General features: G+C 37.3%; 1 protein-coding gene across 1 annotated transcript in view; it reads right to left on the reverse strand.

The window, feature by feature from the left end:
• ABCB5 (ATP binding cassette subfamily B member 5) overlaps positions 1–23,795 on the reverse strand; it is a 101,551-nt gene that overhangs the window by 65,211 nt on the left and 12,545 nt on the right. The window contains exons 5-13 of the mRNA XM_069461951.1: positions 19,489–19,680; positions 19,232–19,403; positions 17,046–17,170; positions 16,786–16,963; positions 15,336–15,449; positions 14,906–15,016; positions 12,781–12,906; positions 11,319–11,522; positions 732–902 (exon numbers count right to left, since the gene is read on the reverse strand). Coding sequence (XP_069318052.1) covers positions 732–902; positions 11,319–11,522; positions 12,781–12,906; positions 14,906–15,016; positions 15,336–15,449; positions 16,786–16,963; positions 17,046–17,170; positions 19,232–19,403; positions 19,489–19,680 — 1,393 coding nt within the window. The remainder of the gene's footprint in view (positions 1–731; positions 903–11,318; positions 11,523–12,780; positions 12,907–14,905; positions 15,017–15,335; positions 15,450–16,785; positions 16,964–17,045; positions 17,171–19,231; positions 19,404–19,488; positions 19,681–23,795) is intronic.

Consider the following 23,795-nt stretch of genomic DNA (forward strand, 5'->3'; position numbering starts at 1 on the left):
CATTTCCAAGTAAAGGCAAAATAAAATGGGCCATTTAGCCTTCAGAGGGGTCCAGAGGTCATGATTTAAAAGAGAGTTTGGCCACTGAGAAAAGCATTCAATGATTTTTCACACCACCTCTGCCGACTTCCTTCCCAGACACAGTGTACTTGGGGCAGGGTGGCAACTGCCCTGCAGCCTTGAAGCACAAGGGTGAGCAGGAGGGCGGCGTGTGAGGTGTGAGGGGCCAGGGCTGTGGAAGTGAGTTGGATCAAGTGAGTTGGATCAAGATCAGCTGGTTCCCTACTTGAGGGGAAATTAGGTTACAATGAACACCCTGGGACTGCTCTGAGGAAGAAAAGTGGTCAGAGAAGAGAATCCCACAGATGTGTATGGAGGAGGCAAAAAATGGACATGGTTATAGTCATGATGATGGTGGTGGAGTTATTCTGAGGAGGGGGAAAGTGCAAACCTGTGAAAATGGAGGTGCATTTGGGATGATTCCTTGTATATCAGCCTCATATATATATATATATATATATATATATATATTTTTTTTTTTAGCACCAACTACAAATGTCTTCTTCTCTCCTTCAAATCACTTCCTGTAACCACCATGAGTGAGCAACCTGCATCCGTACCTTAAGGAGGGCTCTGAACTTAAGTAATCCACAACAGATCCATACTTTCTTGTATTTAACAACAACGATGAACCAGGAATATGGAAATCAGCAGTACTCCTGCTCTCTTACCTTCTCCAGTGCAGCCTGAACAACTGACTCGCTTTCCGTATCAAGGGCAGATGTAGCCTCATCTAAAATCAGAATCTTGGGGTTTCGAACTAAAGCTCGAGCAATGGCGATTCTCTGTTTCTGACCTCCACTCATTTGAGTTCCTTTTTCCCCTACCAACGTATTGAATTTCTAATGAAAAACAGGAAGAAAAGCATAGAAACAGAAGACAGCATGATCAAATGGTTAGAACAGGAAATGACAATCACAGTTGTGTTTTAATACCTGCTTCAAGCTGGGTGCTTATGACTTTTGACTTGTTTTTGTAAAAACAAACAACAAACTGAAAAAAGAACCTAGTGAAGAGAGGGCATAAGAAAAATTTGGCTAGAACTAAAAGAAATTAGAACATAGGACAATCAAGGATTTTTGGAAAAATTAATAATTTCAACTAATCTTCAAATCTCTTTTAGACATTTTTAGAATGCTTTGAAATCTTTAAAAGAACAACTGTACCACAAATATGTAAATGTAAGTATTATTTGAAACGTTCATTAGAAATTTGGTATATTACCCACAATTTCCTTTCTGAATACTCAGAAAACAGTATTAAAAAAATTACTGTGAAACAAACGTCTCCCTAAAATTTTTTTACTATTGGGAGACTTTTTAGGTCTTCTTTTACTCTTTTGTTGTAAATGCATCTTTAACACATAGATATTGTTATGTATTTGTGGTAGGGGTAACTTCTAGCACCAATGAAGCACTGTTAGTAATTCTATTGGGTTATATTCCTGATTCAAAGTTCATTTCTTCAAGGAAATACATTTAAATATTCTTTCTAAACCTTTAATTTCTAGAAAGTGACCTTCTCACTTTTCCAAAACTATCAAACTTTTTTGAAGAATAATTTATACACAATAAAATGCACCATTTTAATGATATACCTCTATAAGTTTTGGCAAATGAGTATACCACCCCAATAAAGATATAGAACATTCTGTAGGCCTACTAAGCTTCCTCATGCCACTTTTCTATCAGAACCCACACCCTGCCTCCAAATACTCCAAATTTTATTTTTACCTCTATAAATTAATTTTTCTGGTTCTAGAACTTCAAATAAATGAAATTGTACAGTATACACTTTTTTGGGCCAGTTTCTTTCTTTTTTTTTTTTTTTTTTTTTTTGAGACAGAGTCTCACTCTGTTGCCCAGGCTAGAGTGAGTGCCGTGGCGTCAGCCTAGCTCACAGCAACCTCAAACTCCTGGGCTCAAGCGAGCCTCCTGTCTCAGCCTCCCGAGTAGCTGGGACTACAGGCATGCACCACCATGCCCGGCTAATTTTTTCTATATATATATTTTAGCTGTCCATATAATTTCTTTCTATTTTTAGTAGAGATGGGGTCTCGCTCTTGCTCAGGCTGGTCTCGAACTCCTGAGCTCAAACGATCCGCCCACCTCGGCCTCCCAGAGTGCTAGGATTACAGGCGTGAGCCACCGCGCCCGGCCCAGGCCAGTTTCTTTTACCTAGAATATTGTTTCTGAGCTTCACCCACATTGTATTAGTAGCTCGCTCCCATTTATTGCTGAGTAGTGTTCCACACAATGACAGTCTACTTTGGGTTCCCTGATTTAGGAACAACAAATAAAAACATACAAAGAAAACACACAATTCAGAAAAATAATGCTTTTTTTTTTTTTTAAGAATAAGCATATTTCATGAAATATTTGGGACATACTTATGTTGAAAAATTATTCATTATCTGAAATTCAAATTTCAGTGGGAGTCCTGTATTTGATCTGGCATCCCTATATCTATCACTATTTATTTACCCAGGCAGCTGCTGACAACAGTTTAGATTGTTTCCAATTTTTGACTATTACAATAAAAGCTGCCATAAATGTTCATGTACAAGATATTTTTGGGGTCATGTTGTCATTTCTTTTGGATAAATACCTAGGAATAGAATGTTGAGTCATAAGTTTATGTTTAACATTATAAGGGACTATCAAATTGCTTTCTAAATTGGTTGTGCTGATTTCACTTTTATCTGAATGAATGAGAGGTCTAATTGCTTACATCATAACCAAAAGTTAAATTAGTTAATCTTTTTAATTTTGGCCATGCTAATGAGTGTGAAGTAGTATCTCACTGTGGTTTTACTTTGGATTTTCCTGGTGACTTCAGGTTCTGGGCTTTTCTTTGATGGGATACTTTTTATTAATACAAATATCTTGTTGCTTGTCATTGATTTATTCAGGTTTTGGATTCTTCCTGGTTCAATCTTGGTATGTTGTATGTATCTAGGAGTTTATCCATTTATTATATATTTTCTGATTTATTGGCATATTTGGTCATCATAGTCTCTGATGCTCTTTTGAATTTCTGCAGTATCAGTGGTAATGTCTCCTTTTTCATCTCCAATTTTATTTATTTGGGTCTTCTCCCATTTTTTCTTAGTCTGGCTAAAGTGTGTCAATTCTGCTTATCTTTTCAAAAAAACAGCATTGTGTTTCGTTGATCTTTTATGTTGTTTTTTGGGGGGATTCAATTTCATTTATTTTGCTCTGATCTTTATTGTTTCTTTTCTTATACTTTTGGGTTTGGTTTGCTCTTGTTTTTCTACTTCTTTGAGATGCATAATTAGGTTGTTTATTTGAAGTTTTTCTACTTTTCTGATGTGGGCACTTTTTGCTATAAACTTCCTTCTTATTACTACTTTTGCTGTAACCCACAGATTTTGATATGTTATGTTTTCATTTTCATTTGTTTTTAGAAATTTTTAAATTTCATTCTCAATCTCTTCATTGATCCACTGGTCATTCAGGAGCATATTGTTTAATTTTCATGTGTTTATATAGTTTCCAATGTTCCTTTTTTCACTGACTTCTAGCTTTATTCCATTATGGTCAGAGCAAATACTTGATTTAATTTTTTTTTTTTTTTTGTATTTTTTGAGTCTGTCCTTGAAAATGATCCATGAGCTGAGGAGAAGAATGTGTATTCTGCAGCTGTCTATAGTGCAGATTAAGTCCAATATTTCTTTGTGGATTTTCTACCTGGATGATCTGTCCAATGCTGAAAGTGGAGTATCGAAGTCTCCAATGATTATTGTATTGAGGTCTATTTCTCCTTGTAGCTCTGATAATATTTGCCTATACGACTCGGTGTTTCCGTGACAGGTGCATATATACTAAGAATTGTTATATTCTCTTGATGAATTGACCCCTTCATGATTATATAATGACCTTCTTTGTCTCTTTTTACAGTTTTTGTCTTGAAATCTATTTTATCTGACAGAAGTATAGCTACTCCTGCTCTCTTTTGGTTTCCATTTGCATGGAATACCTTTTTACATCTTTTTATTTTCACTCTATATGGTCTTTATAGGTGAAATGGGTTTCTTACACACAACACATAGCTGGCTCTTGTTTTTTTGTTTGTTCAGCTACTCTATATCTTAATAGGAAAGTTTAGTCCAATCACATTCAATGTTATTATTGACAGGTAAGGACTTAACTACTGCCATGATGTTATTTGATTTCTGATTGTTTTGTGATCCTTTCTTTATTTTTTACTTCCTTCCAGTCTTTCTTTGTTAAAAGGGATTTTCTCTGGTAGTGTGTTTTAATTTCTTGGTTTTTAATTTTTGTGTATCTGTTGTAGTTTTTTCAATTTTTGGTTACCAGGAGGCTTGCAAAAAAAATTTTTATAACCAATTATTTTAGACATATGACAACTCTGCTTACAAACAAACAAATAAATAAGCAAAGAGAAATCTAACAGAAATTCTACCTTTTAATTCCATGTTCCCTTCACTTTTTAACTTTTTGTTGTTTCCATCCATATCTTTTTATACTATCTACCTCTCAAAATGTTGTTTTTGAGAGTTATTTGAGTTATTTTTGATAGCTTTGCCTTTTAGTCTTCCTACTCAAGATATAAGTGGTTTATGCACTGCAATTATAGCAGTAGAGTATTCTGTACTTGTGTACTTACTGTTACCAGTGACTTATATACCTTCAGATGATTTCTTATGGTTCATTAATGTCCTTTTCTTTCAAATTGAAGAACTCCTTTTAGCATTTCTTATAGGACAGGTCTGGCATTGATGAAATCCCTCAGCTTTTGTTTACCTGGGAAAGTATTTCTCCTTCATGTTTGAAGGACATATTTACATGATATAATATTCTAGGGTTAAGATTTTTTTCTTTAGCATTTTGAATATGTTATACTATTCTCTCCTGGCTTGTAAGGTTTCTACTGAGAAGTCTGTGCCAGACATATTGAGGATCCTTTAATGTTATCTTTTTCTTTTTTCTTGCTTCTCTTGGGACATTTTCTTTATCTTTGACCTTTGGGAACTTGCTTATTAAATGCCTTGATGTAGCTCTGTTTGGGTTAAATTTTCTTGGTGTTCTGTGACTTCCTTGTACCTGAATATTGATATCTTTCTCTAGGTTTGGAAAGTTTTGTGTTATTATTTCTTTGGATAAACTTTCTACCCCAATCTCTCTTTCTACCTCCTCTTTAAGGCCAATAACTCTTAGATTTGCCCTTTTGAGGCTATTTTCTAGATCTTGTAGACATGCTGCATTCTTATTTATTCTTTTTACTCTTCTGACTGTACATTTTCAAATAGGCTTTCTTCAAGCTCACTACATCTTTCTTCTGCTTAGTCAATTCTCCTGTGAAAAGACTGTGATGCATTTCTCAGTTTGAGAATTAAATTCTTAGGCTCTAGAATTTCTGCTTGATTTTTTTAAATTATTTCGATTTCCTTGTTAAATTCCTCTGATACGCTTCTGAATTCCTTCTCTGTATTGTCTTGAATTCATTGAGTTTCTTCAGGACAGCTATTTTGAATTCTTTGTCTGAAAGATCATATATTTCCATCACTCTGGGATTGGTCACTGGTACTTTATTTAGTTCATTTGGTGAGGTTATGTCTCCCTGGATGTTCTTGATGTTTGTGGATGTCTGGGCATTGAAGAGTTAGGTATTAATTTTAATCTTCACAATCTGGGCTTGTTTGAACCCATCCTTATTGAGATGATTTTCCAGATAGTCAAAGGGAATTGAGTGCTGTGATCTAAGTCTTTGGTCACTGCAGCTGTATCAGCACTGGGGGTGTCCCAAGCCCAGTAATGCTGTGACTCTTGCAGACTCCTGGTGGTACCACCTTGGTGGACTTGGGTAAGATAGAGGATAATTTTCTGGATTATCAAGCAAAGTCTCTCACTCTCTTCCCTCACTGTCTGTGCTGGGCTGTTGGAGTTGGGGGAGGAATGACGTGGGCACTCCCTCATGGCCACCAGCACAAAGTCACACCTGAAGCCAGCTCTGTCTCACCCAAAGCCCATGGTGACTGTTTCCTGGCTGCCTCTGATGTTTCTTCAAAGCCCAAGGGCTCCTTAATCAGCAGGTGGTGAATCTTGTCAGGACTGGGTCCTTCTCTTCAGGGCAGCATGTTTCCCTCTGGCCCCAGGTAGGTGCAGAAATGCCATCCAGGAAATAAGGCCTGACATTTTCCCTTTCCTTTCCCAAGTGGAGGAAGACTCCCTGAGCCATACTGCCTGTAATTGAGGTAGGTGTGACATAGGCACTGGCTTGGCCACCTCTGCTGGTGTCTCACTGGGTCATGTGCACCCCCAAGTCCACAGGCTCTAAGCCAGCACAGATGCAGGAATTGCTCAAGGACTACAGCCCTTGTGGCCCAACTGCTTTACTAATTAAGTCCAGGCCCCAGGCTGTTTTTTGTCAGCTAGTGGTGGGGCTAGCTGGAACTTGGGTTTCAGGACAGAGGATTGCCCTTTGGCCAGGCTGGTCTAAATCCTGCCTCTGTGGGCATTGGCAGAATTCTGCTCTGTGCTGTGTTCCCCTGTGCCAGGATGGCCCTGACTTTCAATGCAAAGTCCCACAATCACTTCACTTTCCCTCTCTCAGCACAGATTCTGTCTCCACTCTGGGTGCTGGTGTGGCCTTGCTGGGGGCTGGGGGAGGGGTATTGTGTAGGTAATGCAAGATTGTCTTTTCTGGCCTCTTCTGTGCCTCTTTTCTTGAAACCAGGTAATCTGATTGCTCATCTGATTTTTGATTCTTCTGAAGGTGTTTACTTGCATGGATAGTTGTTGAATTTGGTGTTTGTGTAGAGGGTGATTGCTGGGGGTTTCTATTTGGCTGTCCCACTCTGCCCCCTCTCCATATTTGTTTTTTTGTTCTTGGGTTATTTCACTTAGAATAATGGCCTCCAGTTTCATCCAAATTGCTGTAAAGACATTATTTCATTCTTTATGATGGCTGAGCAGTATTCCATGGTGTGTGTGTTTGTGTGTGCATGTATGTATGTGTGTGTATATATATTTTCTTTATCCACTCATCAGTGGGTGGGCACTTAGGTTGGTTCCACATCTTTGCAATTGTGAATTGTGCTGCGATGAACATACTGGTACAGGTGTCCTTTTGATAAAATGACTTATTTTCCTTCGGTTAGATACCCAGTAGTAGAATTCCTGTATTGAATCGTAGCTCTACTTTTTGTTCTTTGAAAAATCTCCCTACTGTTTTCCATAGAGTTTGTAATGACTTACACTCCTACCAAGAGTGTTTAAGCATTCTCTTTGCACTGTTATCTGTGCCAACATCTATTGTTTTTTTACTTTTTAATAGTGGCCACTCTGACAGGGGTAAGGTGGTATCTCATTGTGGTTTTAACTTGTATCTCCTTAATGATTAGTGATGTTGAACAGTTTTTCATATTTTTTTGGCCATTTGTTTCTCTGTTTTTGAAGTTTAAGCTTTAAGATGATGGTCCAAGTTCTATGGCAAATTGTGCGTGGTGTAAGGTAAAGGTCATATTTCATTTGTTTTCCATATGGATATCCAATTGTTCCAGCACCGTTTTTTGAAAAGATCTTCCTTTCCCCCACTGAATTCCGTTGGCCTTGTCAAAAGTCAATTGACCAGATATGTGTGAGTCCTTCTGGTCTCTCTGTTCCATTGCACTGAAGTATACATCCATTGTTATACCACTACGACAGTCAGAATTGCTGTCTTAAAATTAGATAGTTCTTTTTTCAAAATTATTTTGGCTATTCTTGGTCTTTTGAATTTACAAATAAATTTTGGTATCATCAGCATGTCAGTTTCTACATGCAAATAAAGACTGGTGGGATTTTGATTAGTAAAGTATCAGATTTGTAGATCAACTTGGGGAGAATGCATATCTTTAAAAATATTGAATTTCTAAATCAATAAATAAGGTATACCCTATTATTTAGATCTTATGTTTTTCAGCATGCTTTATAGTTTTTATTTAGAAGACTTACACATCTTTCATTAAATTTACTCTTAAGCATTTTGTTTTTTGATGCTGTTATGAATGCTCCTTTTAATTTTAATTTTATTTGTAACTGTTGCCACTATTTAGAGAACCTGCTGATTTTTAAATAGTTACAGGTCTATAAAAGTTATCTATTGTTTTTCTTGAGTGAGCTTTGGTATTTTGTGTCTTTCAAGGAATTGACCCTTATCTAAGTTGTCAAATTTATAGACATAGCATTGTTCGTAGTATTCCCTTATTAACCTTTTAATGTCTTTGGGATCATTAGTCGTACACTTTATTTCATCCCTGATATTAATCATAACTATTCTCTCTTCTTCTCCTCTTCCTCTTTCGCCTTCTCCTTCTCTCTCTTTCTCTCTTTTGTCATCCTTGATATAGTTTTACTGAATATTGATCTTTTCAAGGAGCCAGCTTTTGGTTTCAGTAATTGTTTCTCATATTTTTCAGTTTTAGAATTCACTGATTTCTGCCCTAATTTCTATTATTTCCTTCCTTTTGTTTATTTTGAGTTAATTTGCTCTCCTTTGTTTAGTTTCTCAAGGTGGAAACTTGGTTTGCAGATTATAGAACATTTCTCTTTTCTAAAAATAAGCATTTGATTCTATAAGTTTCTCTCAAAACAGCACTTTAACTGTATTCCACAAATACTGATACATTGCATTTTCATTTTTATTTAGTTCAAAACAGTTTTTAATGTTTTTTGAAACTTCCCCTTTGAGCTATAGATTATTTAGAAGTATGCTATTTAATTTTCAAATATTTGTGTATTTTCCAGATATATTTCTGTTATTGATTTCAAGTTGAATTCTATTATGATCTGAGGACATATTTTGTGTTTTCTATTCTTTGAAATTGCTAAGGTTTTGTTTTGTTCGTTTGTTTAATAACCCAGAATATTGTTTATCTCAGTGAATGTACCATGGGCCCTTGAGAAGAACGTATTCTGCTATTGTTGGCTAGAATGGTTTATAAATGTCAGTTAGATCTAGCTGGTTGATAATATCGTTCAAGTCACCTATATTCTTACTGATAGTCTGCCTACTTGTTCTATCAAGTATAGAAGCCTTCAACTAAAATTGTGGATTTGTCTACTTCCTCTTTCAGATGTATTAGTTTTGCCTCGTGTATTTTGACACTCTTTTCTTCATGAATAAACATTTAGGATTATGTTTCTTATCTACAGGTCACATTTTCCTATTTCTCTGCATGTCTAGTTTCTATAAATTATATACTGAATAGTGTGCATGATGTGTTGAAGAGATCAGAATCTGAAAAAAAAAATGTTGATTTTTGTTGTAGTAGGCAGTTCAAATACTGACTGATCATCTGTAACTTGCGCAGTCTTGATTTTATGCTTTGTTGGGGTGAATTTGTAGAAAGTCTCATAACTTGGCAGAACCCAACCTCCAAATTCTGTCTCCTCTGGGGATTTCTCCTGGCTTGGTTTCAGGCTTTGTTAGGGCAGGCCTAGAGTTGATCTTACTCTAAGGTGTGGTCCTGACTCCTAAGGTGTGGCTTTTTTGGTGTCTTAGCTACATGCCTGGCGTGTTAAAAAGGTGTTAATGTGATCTCTCCATTCTGACTGGGCTGCACTGTCGACATCCTCACAGCACTGCTTGAGTTCTAGTATCTCTTCTGCTCTTAGCTTTGCAGCCACTGTGCTCTGGTCAGCCTTGGGTAGTCTTATCCTCAGACAAGGATTTCCTAGGGATGCCCACACGGACGTCTGCCCGCAACCTCAATTCTACAGCTCCCTCATCGCCTTTCCAGTTGCTTGAGCTGCCCTAAAATTTGATCTCTGCCTTTCAGCTCAGTGGGGCTGCCATGCTCTGTCTGGATTCCCGTTCACAGAGATGAGTTCAGAAATGTGTTCCCAGGCAGAATGTTCTAGCCAGTTTTATGGTTGTTTATGGGAGAAAGGCTAGCCATTGGCAGCTAATCTTAAAACATTAATATAAAAATATATGAATATTATACAGGAAGCAATGCTATTCATTTTTGAGCATAGCTTTCCCCAATTTTTCATCTACCTGAAATAACCATTTCTGGAACTTTTATTTATTGTTATGCTTTCTCTTATTTCTATGGTTAATTATGGCGGTGGAATTTAGTTTTCATCACGGTGAGTTACTACCTTTAATTTGTTTTTTGGATTATATCTTCAGGATTTACTATTAGATTTATAGCAGGGGGCATCTTTCATCTTTGTGTAGTATTGGCCTTTTAGTAAAAGCAAATAGTAACTTCCCAGGTATAATTTAAGAGGCACCAGAAAGCTCCCTAATTCCAAGTGGGAAACGAAGAGCGCCGGTGTTTTGAGGAAAGGAAGTCATTGAAAAGGGCAAAAGGTCAGCTAAAGGAAGCATGTGTGCTCAAACTATAGGCAAAGAATCACCTTAAGCCTTTAATGATTTTGCTGGCCTAAATACTGTCCTAATTATGGCCCTAAGTAATGGGCATAGGAGGTAATTACTGATATAACAAAAGTTTTTATGAAAAAAACAAAAGAAAAAATAAAATGATTCCTATGCCATGGAGTGTGGTTTGTAAAGTATGTCCATTAAAAGGAAATTTTTTGTTATTTTGACCTTCTGGAATGATGGAATTTTATATGTATTTTAATTTCAAATCTCATCCTTTCATATTTCACAGGGTGCTCCTCACAACAATTTTAGGTGATACTGATGAACTAATACTTCAGGAAAACAAATGGTTTTATAGCCCTCTGTTAATTTAAAATACCCATTAAGATCTGATAGGTCCTATTGTCAAGAATTTTAGTTTAATATATCTCTTTCCAAATATGATTGCATATTTCTTACCCAATATTAGCTCCATGTGCTTTAAAACATAATCTTAGTTTTCCTTCTGTTTTGTCTCAGAACTAATCTGGACATCGTGTGGGTGTCATTCCCATGCTGAGCCACAAGATGGCCTCACAAATCAACATTTTACAGACATGTTTCTCCGCTAAGGCTGAAGATTTTGTCTGATAGTTCTTTGTCACACTTCAACATATCATTCATTTTTTTTCTTTTCCATTTGCAGAACTAAATATGACTTTTTTTAAATTGGCCTTTCAATTATGCATTTTTTGGGGGTTGTCACCATGCTGTCTTCTCTACATATGTTTCATCTAGGACAATTCATAAATTAATCATTCTCCCACTATTCTGCAGAAGTTACTGTTTCATTATCTTATCTTGGCATATTGCAGTGCTGTAGCTCTAAGCTAAGGGCAGAGGCTACAGAGTGTACTCACATTAGGAAACTCCATTATAAAATCATAAGCGTTTGCTTCCTTTGCTGCTTTCTCAATCTCTTCATCGGTCACACCATCTCGTCCATACTTAATATTGTTACTGATGGTGGTCCCGAACAAAACAGGCTCTTGGCTGACCACTCCAATATGTTCTCGATAATGCCGCACATTTAAAGCTCTGATGTCATTCCCATCCACTGTGATCTGCCAATCCAAAGAATGAACCATGTTGTGATGCCTTTTACTATATTGATTTTAGAGTCTTTCTTACTAGTTCAAAACATAAGCTGAGAAGCAGTGTATTTCTGTAATCAGAGACTGACTGTATTTTGATCAAATATTTATAAGATGTATATTGTCAATAGACTTTTTCTGATAGGAATAAACAAAATCTCAAAAATAATTGGCTTAAAATCTTGACAAACCACCTAAATATCTTTACCCTGAGATCCACAAATTAGATTACAAAGATGTATATTCTAGGTGCCACAAATGTTATTATGTAGACACATATAACAAACTTAATTTTGTTATTTTAAGATTGATGTCACCTTTAAATTTCTTCTAGGAAATGGCCTTCATTATCTGTCTTCAACACCTCACTCCTCTGCAAAAGCCAAAAGTGTCTTCCTTTCATTGTTAAAAGTAATAGTAAATGAACTCTGTCTTCTCTTACCTATTACTCTAATATATTCCAGTGACAAGAAGCCAGTGTTTGGGAATTATAACTCATAGAGTCTCTACTTCTCACCGATGCAGGCATTCTGTCTGGGCGTGGGTATTCTATGCAACTGCATTATATGGAGAATGGTCACCCAATAATTTATTTAGCCATAATTAGAATAGACACATGGGTCTAGGATACTCCTGGTATGAAGACTAAGGAGTAAAATTTAAATGAAACCACTCTGTAGGAGAGTAGATTTTCTTTTAAAAATAACAGTTGAAAGCTTGAATGGAAGCATTAAGAATTATGCACTTATGCATATCACAGTCTCATTCTCTAGGCCATTTGCAAGGGTGAAAACATTAAGTCTAACATTATAAACTACAGAAAAAAAGAAAGAGTGAGGAAATATTTGACAAACTTTAAAATTCTGAGTACTACACATTGCTATGTAATTTTTCTCCACAGCATTCAATCCTTTCTAGCAAACTATTTAATTTACTTATGTTATTTATTGTCTCTCTCTACTTATTAGAATGTAAACTTCAGGAGGACAGAGATTTTTTTTTTATCTGTTTTGTTCACCGAGGTATTCCTAGAACCCAGAACAGTGCCGAACACATAGTAGGCACTAAATATTTGTGGAATGGATGAATACACAGGAAAAAAGGATACGGCTTCCCTCCCAGCTCCACTGTTAAAAATGAAAAGTTGACACAGCTGTGAATGCTCCATGATCGGTGGTACTTCCAAATGCCGTCGTGTGGACTGTGTATGGTTTTTAGCTGCACTTACAAAGCCGTCATCGGGATCGTATAACCTCTGCAGAAGCTGGACTGCCGTGCTCTTCCCACTGCCGTTGGGGCCAACCAAGGCTACCGTCTCTCCAGGCTTAATTTTGAGATTCAGACCTTTCAGAATCTATTGGAATATATGGAGGAGACGGAAATCATAAAACTAGGATACGCTAGAATGTGATGGACACCTTTTCAGAAATTTAATGTATAATTATAAACAGAAAACAATTCTTTTGGGGAACTTAAAAACAAATTTAGATCTTGTTATGTTTGTTTTCTGCACATGTATGATAATCACCCATATAATTTTAGAGAATAATAACAAAAGAATCTCATCATTTCTTTATGTAAAGAAAAGATCTAAGTTAAGAGCACTCGAGAATATTAACTAGCCATAGCAAACTGTTCAGCATTTTCAACTAAAATGCCTTATATGAATTTCATGACTACCAAGTGAGTGAGAGTTTTATCTCTTTTTTTTTTTTATTTGCAAGAACTGAATGAAATCTTGCCAAATATCTTCATGTGCTGTTTAAGGAAGCTCTTTGTTAGAGTATTTTTACATTATTGCAAAGTATATTCCAAAGTAAAACAACTGTCAAGCTCCTCAGCGACTAAACCTGGATGGAATTTTACCATCAGAAATCATCCTTCTCTGCTGTTGCATCTCATGGTGCCATTTCAACACAGGGGGAGCATTTAAAAAATTTTCACAGTAACGGGGGGGGGGGGGGGGGGGGGTTGCTACTAACATTTTGTGTCCCAGGGACCTGAAACATGAGAGAAGGCTCACAATAATTACCCTCCCAGAATGACAATAGCAATTCTGTCAAGAAACTCTCACCTATCTTTGCTTCCATCTGTATGTGTTCAGCCTAAAATGCAGGAATCTCTTCTTAATTCTCTCACTTTGATCTCACCATTTGTAAAGAAACGGGCCCTTTAAATAAGCCAAACATAAAACCTTCAAAGGGCCAAGCAGAGAAAAGTTCTCTAAAGGAGGTGAGAAACTGGGGACCAGCAGGAGTACCTCCTCTTCCACCTGCACTTTTATTCTGCAGTTGCTTTCTGGTCATTCCGTGAAATAATCTGTGTTCTATTTATTTAAAGTGGGTGGACTTTTAAAAAGTCTTCATTTTTCAGCTTAACAAAAAGGGTTAGGTTTCAAAGTTCATTTTGAAAATACTTGCTTAAAACCCAGAGAGCATGTTCCCATGCAATATAGTGGCACGATTGGTGCTTAAAGTCCCCAGGAAGCCAATCTCAATGTATTTGCAAAATGGAATTTGAAATACTCTTATGTTAAGAAAAATGGTATGAATACTATTGCAAAAATGGTAACTAAGTAATGAAAGTTTTAAAAAAATAAAGAGAAATTCAATCAAAGTTTTAATCAGAGAAAAATAAGAAAGTAGGAGTAGGTAGATCTTTTTTTAATGCGAATTCTATAAGGGACATTAGAGGTTGATGACATTAGTAATTGTATCTATTTCACTTAAAATCATGTCCCCCTTATTCTACGAAACAGGTGTTTTGTTAGGAATTGCCCTTTGTAATCTTTAACAATAACTACTTTTTTTGGGTAAATACACCAATAAAATGAAAGGGGGAAGACAATAGAATAGATACTCACATTTTCGCAAGAATTTGTCAAAGGCTGAATGACAGAGGTAATAGGGTATACTGTGTGTGTGTGTGTGTGTGTGTGTACAAGTGAGAAAGTACTCGAGGCACAATTGCTGGTGCAGTAAAAGCCCCAGGAGAAGGAGAGGGGAAAGGCACATGTGCATAATTCTCCCGGGTTAGAAAGTAGGAGGTTAAAATGAGTTATCTGTGTTGAGTGGGGCAGAATACACCAATAGGTGGTACCATAAACCTAAGACATTTTGTTGTGTTCCCCAATCCAGAGTACAGGAATGTCAGGGAGCTGAAATGGTTTCGTTAGTTGAGTATAGAAAAGAGGCTGCAAAGTATAACTAGTTGTTCCAGAGTTATTTGTCCATTTGTCCATCCTTCTGCCTGCCTATCTACTCCAGTCTCTAAGCAAAGTAGCCACAATTTATCTTAGACAGTAGAAGATAAATTCAGAAAACTGTACAACTGTATAATTTAATTCAACCTACCTTGATAGATGGTCTTGATGGATAACTGAAAGAAACATTTTTAAATTCCACAGCTCCTTCTATGCATTCAGGCTTATGTCCAGTTGTTGAAAAGTTATCTATACTGGGTTTCTTGGAAAAACAAAGGGAATGTTATAAATCTTTAAATGACTAAGATGACACTCTCTAAATCCTAAAAATAGTTTAAAGGTGGGTTTTTTTTTTACAACCTTTCCTTTGTGCCATAGAAATGCATGGAGTTAAACATGAAAGTTTCAATAAAACACAATCCCCACACAGAAAAGAGTTCAAAGCAATCTCTCATTCCATAACCAACTGGCCAACATGGATTTTGCCCATTCTATTGTTTTAGAGAAATGACTGTGCCTGTTCTTTTGGTCTTGTTTTTGCAGTAATGGTAGTTACTATTCAAAGCAATAAGAGGTCTTACCTTATCGATAACCTGAAAAATATTAAGGGCGGCTCCTCGAGCTATGTTGAAGGTTTCAAAGTGAGGGGCTGCTGCTCCAATGCAATAACTACCATGAATTGTACTAAAGAAAACCTGCAGGAACAAAAAATAATATTTACTCTCTGCTGTTATACAAGATAGACAACAAAATGAAGTGTGTAATTGGTTCAGGCTCACAGAGAGATATTAGAGAAATTAGGTAAGAAAGAATGGAAAATATGATCGAATATAAAGGAAACATAGTTAATCCAAGTATCCTTGGCCTTTTCCTAATGTGGGACATTTTTCGATTGTCCCATAGGCTTGTGGTTATCACCTGCTGGGATGCCTGAGCAGGAAATCTGCTGACTGAAGAATGCTGGCCGCGAAGCTATGGTGAGCTTCATTCCCCTCCTTGCTGGTCAACCCTTTGAGCTTTAACAAGAGGAGTGTGATAGATTTCACTAGCTCAGATACATTGTATTATTTCTACCCAAATTTTTTTGAATTCTTGTATTACTGGACAGTTATTAATTTTTCAGACAGACACATATCTGCAAAAAGTCAAATAAGGAAAGAACCCCCAAGCTAGGCGTCATTATCCCTATCACATAGATGAGGATACTAAGGCTTAGCAGCTCATTTGCTCAGGAACACATACATTGCAGAGCAGGGACAAGCCAAAATCTCTTAATGCTCACATTTCACTGGATAGGAAATAAATGAATTCCTAAAAATCTTAACTATGAAAGTGTCAAATTCAAACGATGAATTTATTTGAAAGAAGAGAAATATACATATAGAACGGGAATGCCAAACAAGAATTGAAGGATGTGGAGTGGATCATTTGTTCACCAAGATAAATGTTTCTTAATCTTGAAATGATCTGTTTATGGTTGAAACTTAGGAGGAAAACTGAATAAATTATACTTTATTACATAACACTTAGGAATTTAAAAGTCTTCAAATTGTAATGTTGGACAGAGCTGTCTGTGGTTTATTTTAACGTTGCTATATTGCTGAAAGGACAAAGGAAGAGCAGATGAGTCCAACCTACAGAGCGTTTCCTGAGAGGACATTTAGCAAGATGAGTGTAGGGTGCCATCTTACCTCAGCAAGGGTAAATGGAAAAGTCTCACTGCAGACTGACCTTTTTCGCTGCTGGATTAAAAAAACTCAGAGTATCTCTCAGTGGGAAATTCAATTATGATTCTTCTAAAAGCACCATATCTGCCGCAACAAGGACACTAAAACGTGTTAGATGAATAAAACTTGTCAATTCATATCTACAATTTAGAAGTGTATACCAATCATTTGAGGGAAACAAATATTTGTTTATCAAAACATTCATCTTTGAACTTCCATCTTCATTCAAAGAGGAATTTTGACTAAACTCTAGATAAGAAAAGTGTATCTAGGCTAGTTACCGTTGTTCTCAAACGAGACTTACAGCAAGAACAGTCCCGATGGTATAACCAGGTTCTCCGCTCAGAATCAAAGAGGTCCCATACCAAAAAGCAAGTCCATAGGTTCCGTTCATAAAGAAGTACACAGCACCCAGAGACAGTTTCGAAACTATAGCCCTTTTTATGCCGACATCCTTTGCATCTTTGAGATTCTGTGTATACCTTACAAAGACAAAACACAATGTAATAGCTTTTGGGAGGGGAAAAACACCAAGCATATTTTGTCATAATTAAAGGGACAGACCTTTGAAGCTCTTTCTCCTGGCCCCCAAAGGCTATCACTGTTCGGATTGATGACAGGACTTCTTCTGCTACAGCCCCAGCTTTGCAATAGGCACTTAATTCCTTATTGGTCAACGAGACGACCATCTGCAATAAACCACAACCACAGTTAACCAAAGAATGACTCCAAAGTAGTAACAGTGTACAGAGCACTTAATTTAGGTAGAATCTAAATTCTGGTTAGCCTAATATTACCTAGAATCTAAATTCCTATCTATTTTTCCTTCTAGTAGAGCTTTGCCATGTTCTGTGTGTACTTTTAAAAACTCTTTTAGAAATGGGTATCTACATTGGTACAATTGAGAAAGACTTGATTTGGAGAAGGATATTAGGGACACCATTCTTTATGGGTGCACTCTGCATATTAGCGAGCCTGATTTGACTTGATTTGATCTGTTGTTATGTACAAAGCAAGACTTCAAGAGGTTATGGGTCCCAGGGCTGTGGCAGGAAGAGGAACATGATCCTGCCTATGTGTAAGGAGTGAGTTTGAAACTACACTAAGAGATGAGACTTCAGTGAGAAAGGGGAGAATATCACTGTTGGTGATAATAGGCAGGTTTACCTGATTTCAAAATTCAAAACCAGAATGTGCCCTTTTCTCTATTATATGTCCCACTTACTAATCCTTTACAGTTTGGTAAGGAGCACAACAGTTCCATGAAGGGGAACAGCAGGGAAACTGCCTTCAGAGTGTGAGTTTATAACTATCGCCTACTCACATAACAAATCTATCCACTTTCAAAATACATGCCACACAATTGGAGCTGATTTTATGGAGGACATACTCGGAGACTGTTAAAGTCAGGGGGTAGCATAAGCTGAGTGACACTCATTATTTTCTGAATTCCCTTACGATACTATATCACCCGAGGGGAAATGCCACCTGGCATAAAGCCTTGCACTTAGTGAGTATTTAATAAATGATTTCCAAGTTAATTGAATTGAAGGAAGCTAGAAACCATCCACCCTGGTATCACTAATCATTTGGATGACTGTGACCTTCACTTGCTTCCTCTTCATGATCAGTTAATACAATAACAGAACTTAGATTCCCCACTGCTGTTTTTTTACAACCCCTTGTTTACCTGTCTTCCATGAGCAGTTAGGGCTCTGATCTTAGTAACAAGCTGTGGGTAATCTTCCTACCGAGATTTCCTTCCTCATTTCAAATAAGCTGGGGATGAAGATCTTGACAAGGATTACAAGGTCAACACCAGAAGTCATACTAAATAAAGATTTATTGTATAACTATCCAAGCCCTTTAAGGAGTTACTCAACCACAGAATATTTTTATTGCTGAAAATTCGTGTTTGGTTGAATTTGTATATTGCTTAGCAAATAAACTCTGTGAATTTTTATGGATTTGATTTCCATAAAGAATAATTAATGTTGCAAAATTAAAAACCCTGTGCCTACCATCTAGGAGATAGGTATATACACTGGTAGAATTGCCAAAGACATGATATGGAGAGAAATATTAGAGATATATTGATTGTTTTTGGATGTCACAAGGAGTATTGGTTTCAAAAATATGCCATAAATAAGATTAATGTCTTGTGGTATACTCACAGCCTAACACTGCTAAAAATGTAACTTAGAATGCAAATACATATTTGTTTAAAAAACATACTTAGGTAGCACATAAAAATAGATATTAGCAGACTTTTTAATATAATTCAAAGCCTTATAAAAATACAAACTTGAAGAAGCTGACATAAAAAAGTGTTTTATGTGTTTACTGTTTTGGGATTTTTCTTACTCTGTTTTACCCAGTGAAACGAATTGCAACACATTTATCTAGGAATTTAGAATACAGAAGGATCTCCTGGCAGCAAGAACTAAATATCCCCTGGATAATGGCATCACACTTTACCCATGCTACCATCTGCAGCTCCATTAGACTGCTAATTGAAGAGGAATGTTTTGTAATGTTAATAAGATACTCAAAACCTCATTTTAGCCAAATAACTTGAAGATAGAAAGGTGATCGATGATGAACAAAATCAAAAGTATTTGTGGTTTGTAATATCCTTTTGTATCTTGGGACATGGAAAGTGAATAGAAATGCCTTTTTTGACAAACTTAATAAGCCATCTTGTCCACACGGCTTCCTCTCGTTGACACTGCGTTGGCCGTCTCACCTACCCTGGAACATGCTGCCGCCGAAGCCATTATGAGAGGAGACGTGGACAGAGTCACCAGGGTGAGTTTCCAGCCCTTCACCAAACCAATCACCAGGCCAATAGAAAACGTAGACAGGTTTTGAAACAACAGAGCAATCCCGTCTCCAATGCCATCACTTATTTTGTTGATGTCACTGAAACAAGGAAATAAATGTAGTTAAGTCATGTCTACGCCATGTATGAAAACAAAGTTGATGTACTACACATCCATCGTCTTACTCCATCATGCGAGTATTAAGTTCACCGATGTCACGACCATCAAACTGGCTGATGTCCTGCGCCAAAATTGAATGAAAAAACTGTTTTCGAATCCTCTTGGCCTGTCGTGCTGCAGTCATCATCCAAAAGGAAATCTGCAGGTAGCCGAAAATCAAGGCGGCAACTCCTATCCCAACATAATACAGGATCAACCTGAAGAAACATTATTGGAATGTTAGACTTTAGACTGAAGTACAACTTTTTCATCTGTACCAAATTAAAAAAAGAGAAATCTATCCTAATATTTAATGTAGAAAATCTATGCTAGAACCTAGAAAAATAATTAAAAATAACACACCATGAGAAAGCGTGAAGTACATTGAATATATTAGTAGTAGTAGTATTTTTTTTTTTTTTTTTTTTTTGGAGACAGAGTCTCACTCTATTGTCCGGGCAAGTGCCGTGGTGCCAGCCTAGCTCACAGCAACCTCCAACTCCTGGGCTCAAGCAATCCTCCTGCCTCAGCCTTGCGAGTAGCTGGGACTGCAGGTGCTCACCACCATGTGAAATAGAAACAGAATAATTTTTTCTATTTTTAGTAGAGATGGAGGTCTCACTCTTGCTCAGGCACGTCTTGAACTCTTGAGCTCAAGCTATCCTCCCACCTCGGACTCCCAGAATGCTAGGATTACAGGCATGAGCCACCGTGCCTAGCCTTGAATACATTATTAATAATATAGGTTTGCCTGGTAAGACATTTAGAGTATGGTTCTCTTATATTAATGGCAGAAATTAGTATTGTAATACATTCTTGCTATTTGTATCTTCTTTTAGTATTTTTGATACTTTCATATGAAAAAGTTACATTGAAGTAATTAAGATAGCTGTAGGTGGAACAGGAGGGTAAAGAAAATAATACTAGTCTAAAGCAGTTGATAAAAAGCTTTAAAAAATACATACCATTAAATCCAAAATTTAACTTAAGAAATTTACCCTAAGGCAGTATGTACAAAGAGTCATTTTTATAAATGGTCATTGTAGCATTTGTAACAACACAGAAAAGCTGAAAGCAATCCAAATTTCAAACAGTAGGAGACCAGATAAGAAATGTAGTCATTTAATAAACATCTACTGGATGCCCACTATGTATGAGGTTCTAGAGACACAGGCACAAGCAAGACAAAAAGTCCTCTCACTCTGGTGGGAGGGGGCGGACAACACACAAAGAATTTCAGGTTGTTCTATGAGGAAGTAAACAGAGTGGATAGGCCACAGAATAATTGGTAGGTAAACACGGATTGGGAGAGCTAGTGCAGATACATAGAGTGGTTAAGAAAAGTGTCTGTGAGGAACTGATATTACAGCTGGGATCCAAAACATGAAATGGAGCCAGCCATAAAAGGAACAGGAAGAACATTCCAAGGAGGAAGAGGAGGTCTTTTCCAGGAGAGGTTGACATAAAAAAAAAAAGCTTAGCACATTCCAGGAACAAAAGCATTCCAGAGTGGTACGAAACGATCAGACTGGAGAATTTGGCATATCCTAGGGCTTCTAGCTACAATGCGTTGATCAGATCTTATTCCAAGAGAAGCAGAAGACCATTGGAAGATTTAAGCATGGGATGATCTTATCTGTTCAACTCTTAGAAAGATCACTCCAGCTTCTTTTTGGAGAATGGATGGAAGTGACGACTACGGAAGCAGGTTCAGTTAGGAAGCTATTGCCATGGCCAAGGTGAGAAAGACGGGGGCCTGGGTGAGGACTGTGGCTGCCCACATGAAAAGAAGCAGATAGATCTAAGTGTACTTTGGAAATACAAATTGCCAGACTAATGAGTCCCTCAAACAAAAACAGCTGACCTTCTCTGCCTCAAAGGTGATGAGAAGACTGTTAAAGCAAAACGTTCTGTTCCTGCCTCTGAAGACACGGATCAGGAAATGAAAAAATCCTTTCCATTTAATCCTCTGGATTTTGAGAGCTGTGACCTCCCTGAGGAACCAGACTTCTCTCCTCCCCTTGCTTGAGTGGAGTGTCTCTCATGATCCTTGATGAGGAGAGAAAACTTGAAAATCTGTTCCAGCTGAGCCCCTCCTTTGCATATGAAGATGCTCTCTCCACGACTGGAGTCTAATCTGTCTCAGCCTCCTTCAAGCATGCTGTCAGCCCTGGATTGCCACCTGTTATCTAGGATATGGATATTTAGATTTCTTAGTGCTTTACAGCAATTTTTAAAAGGATAGGATCTACCTGTGTTGCCCAGGTTGGCCTCAAATTCTTTGGCTCAAGTGATCTTCCTGCCTCAGCCTTCAAAGTAGCTGGGACTACAGGCACTGCCACCATGCCCGGCAGGAAATGATTTATAGTTTGTGTGTGTGTGCTTTTTTATATTAATAAAGCAATTATTTGTTTAACAGACTCTTCCTTAAGAAATTGCCAATGTACTGGATATGAGAAATGAAGGAATGGAAGAAATCAAGAATAACTCCTTAGATTTTGACTTGTGCAGCTGCTGATGGGGGTACCACTTACAGAAATGGGAGACTGGGAGAGAGAGAGATTTGCAGAATTGCAAGATATTGAGAGTTCTGATTTAGACATGCTAAGTCTGAGAAGCACATTAAACAGTAAAGTGGAGATAAAGTAAGAAGTTGATAATCAGAATCAGAAGCACTGGAGAGGGATGTAGGCAGGAGATGTAGATTTGAAAGCAAGGGACTGGCTGAGACCACCTAGGGAGAGAGAGATTAAAGTGTAGGTAAAGAAGAGAAGAGAGCCAAGGATTGAGTCAGGGACTCTGCAAACAAAGAGAGTTTGGGATCAAGAGAAAGAGCCTGCAAAGAAAGCTGAGGAGAGGCCAGTGAGGTAGTTGGAAAGCCAGAGGAGTGAAGTATCAAGCAAAACACGAGAGGAGAATAAGACTGATGCTCATTGTTTGAGGATTCTGTATTTGCAAATTTGCCTCCTTGCTAAAATTTATTTGTAAGTCCAAAATTAATATGCGTGACGTTTTCATAGTTATTCATGGACATGCACCGAGTGGCAAAAAATTTGATTTGCCCAAGGCATGTATTTCTAGCCAAGGTCCAGCAAGGCAATACTCTGCCTTCTTGTTTCAGTGCTCACACTGTAAACAAGTGTCACTTTTGTGGTCTATTTAGTGCCAAGTTGTTGTCATTTTTGTTGATGATTTTGCTGTTTATAATGGTTCCCAAGTATCATGCTGAAATGTCGGTTAGTGTTCCTTAGTTCAGGAAGGGTGTGGTGTGCCCTATGTAGAAAATACATGTTAGATAAGCTTAATTTAGGCAGGAGTTACAGTGCTGTTGACCACAAGGTCAATGTTAATGAATACACTAAATAGTGTCTTTAAACAAGAGCACACACAAAATAAGGTTATGTAGCAATTGGTTGGTGAAAAGTTTGTGACCAGAGGTTCACAAGGACCTAACACTGTGTTTCTCTTAAGAGCAATGGTTCGGTATTTGATAATTTCATCTTTACAGAAACTTTGATAGAACATAACTATCTGCTGGGCGAGGTGGCTCATGCCTGTAATCCTAGCACTCTGGGAGGCCAAGGCAGGAGGACCGCTCAAGGTCAGGAGTTGGAGACCAGCCTGAGCAAGAGCGAGACCCCGTCTCTACTAAAAATAGAAAGAAATTATATGGACAGCTAAAAATATATATATAGAAAAAATTAGCTGGGCATGGTGGCACATGTCTGTAGTCCCAGCTACTCGGGAGGCTGAGGCAGGAGGATTGCTTGAGCCCAGGAGTGTGAGGTTGCTGTGAGTTAGGCTGATGCCACGGCACTCTAGCCTAGGCAACAGAGTGAGACTCTGTCTCAAAAAAAAAAAAAAAAAAAAAAGAACATAACTCTCAAATAAGAAAAATTGTGTTTTTTAATAAGACAAACTGCTCAAAGGACAAAATAGAACACTACAGGTTTAATAAAAATCATCTTGAATTTTTTAAATGTTGTGGGGAAAATATTTGCCATAATCAAATGAAAAGAAGAGATATAAGACTCATACACTGAAAACCACAAAACGTTATGAGTAGAAATTAAAGAAGATCTAAATAAATGGAGAGACAATCCATGTTTATAGATTGGAAGACAGTGTTGTTAAGATGAAAATTCTCCCTAAATTAATCTATAGATTCAACACAATCTCTGTCAAAAATCCTAGGAGGCTCTTTTGCAGAAATAGACAAAGTGTTCTTAAAATTTGTATACGGACATGAAGGGCTCAGAGTAGTGAAAATTCTTCCTGAGTTTGCTTATTTAAACTATATAACTGCAGTAATCAAAACAGTGTGGTACTGGCA

Source organism: Eulemur rufifrons, chromosome 29 (genome assembly GCF_041146395.1).
Source record: "Eulemur rufifrons isolate Redbay chromosome 29, OSU_ERuf_1, whole genome shotgun sequence".
In the NCBI taxonomy this organism is placed as follows: Eukaryota; Metazoa; Chordata; class Mammalia; order Primates; family Lemuridae; genus Eulemur; species Eulemur rufifrons.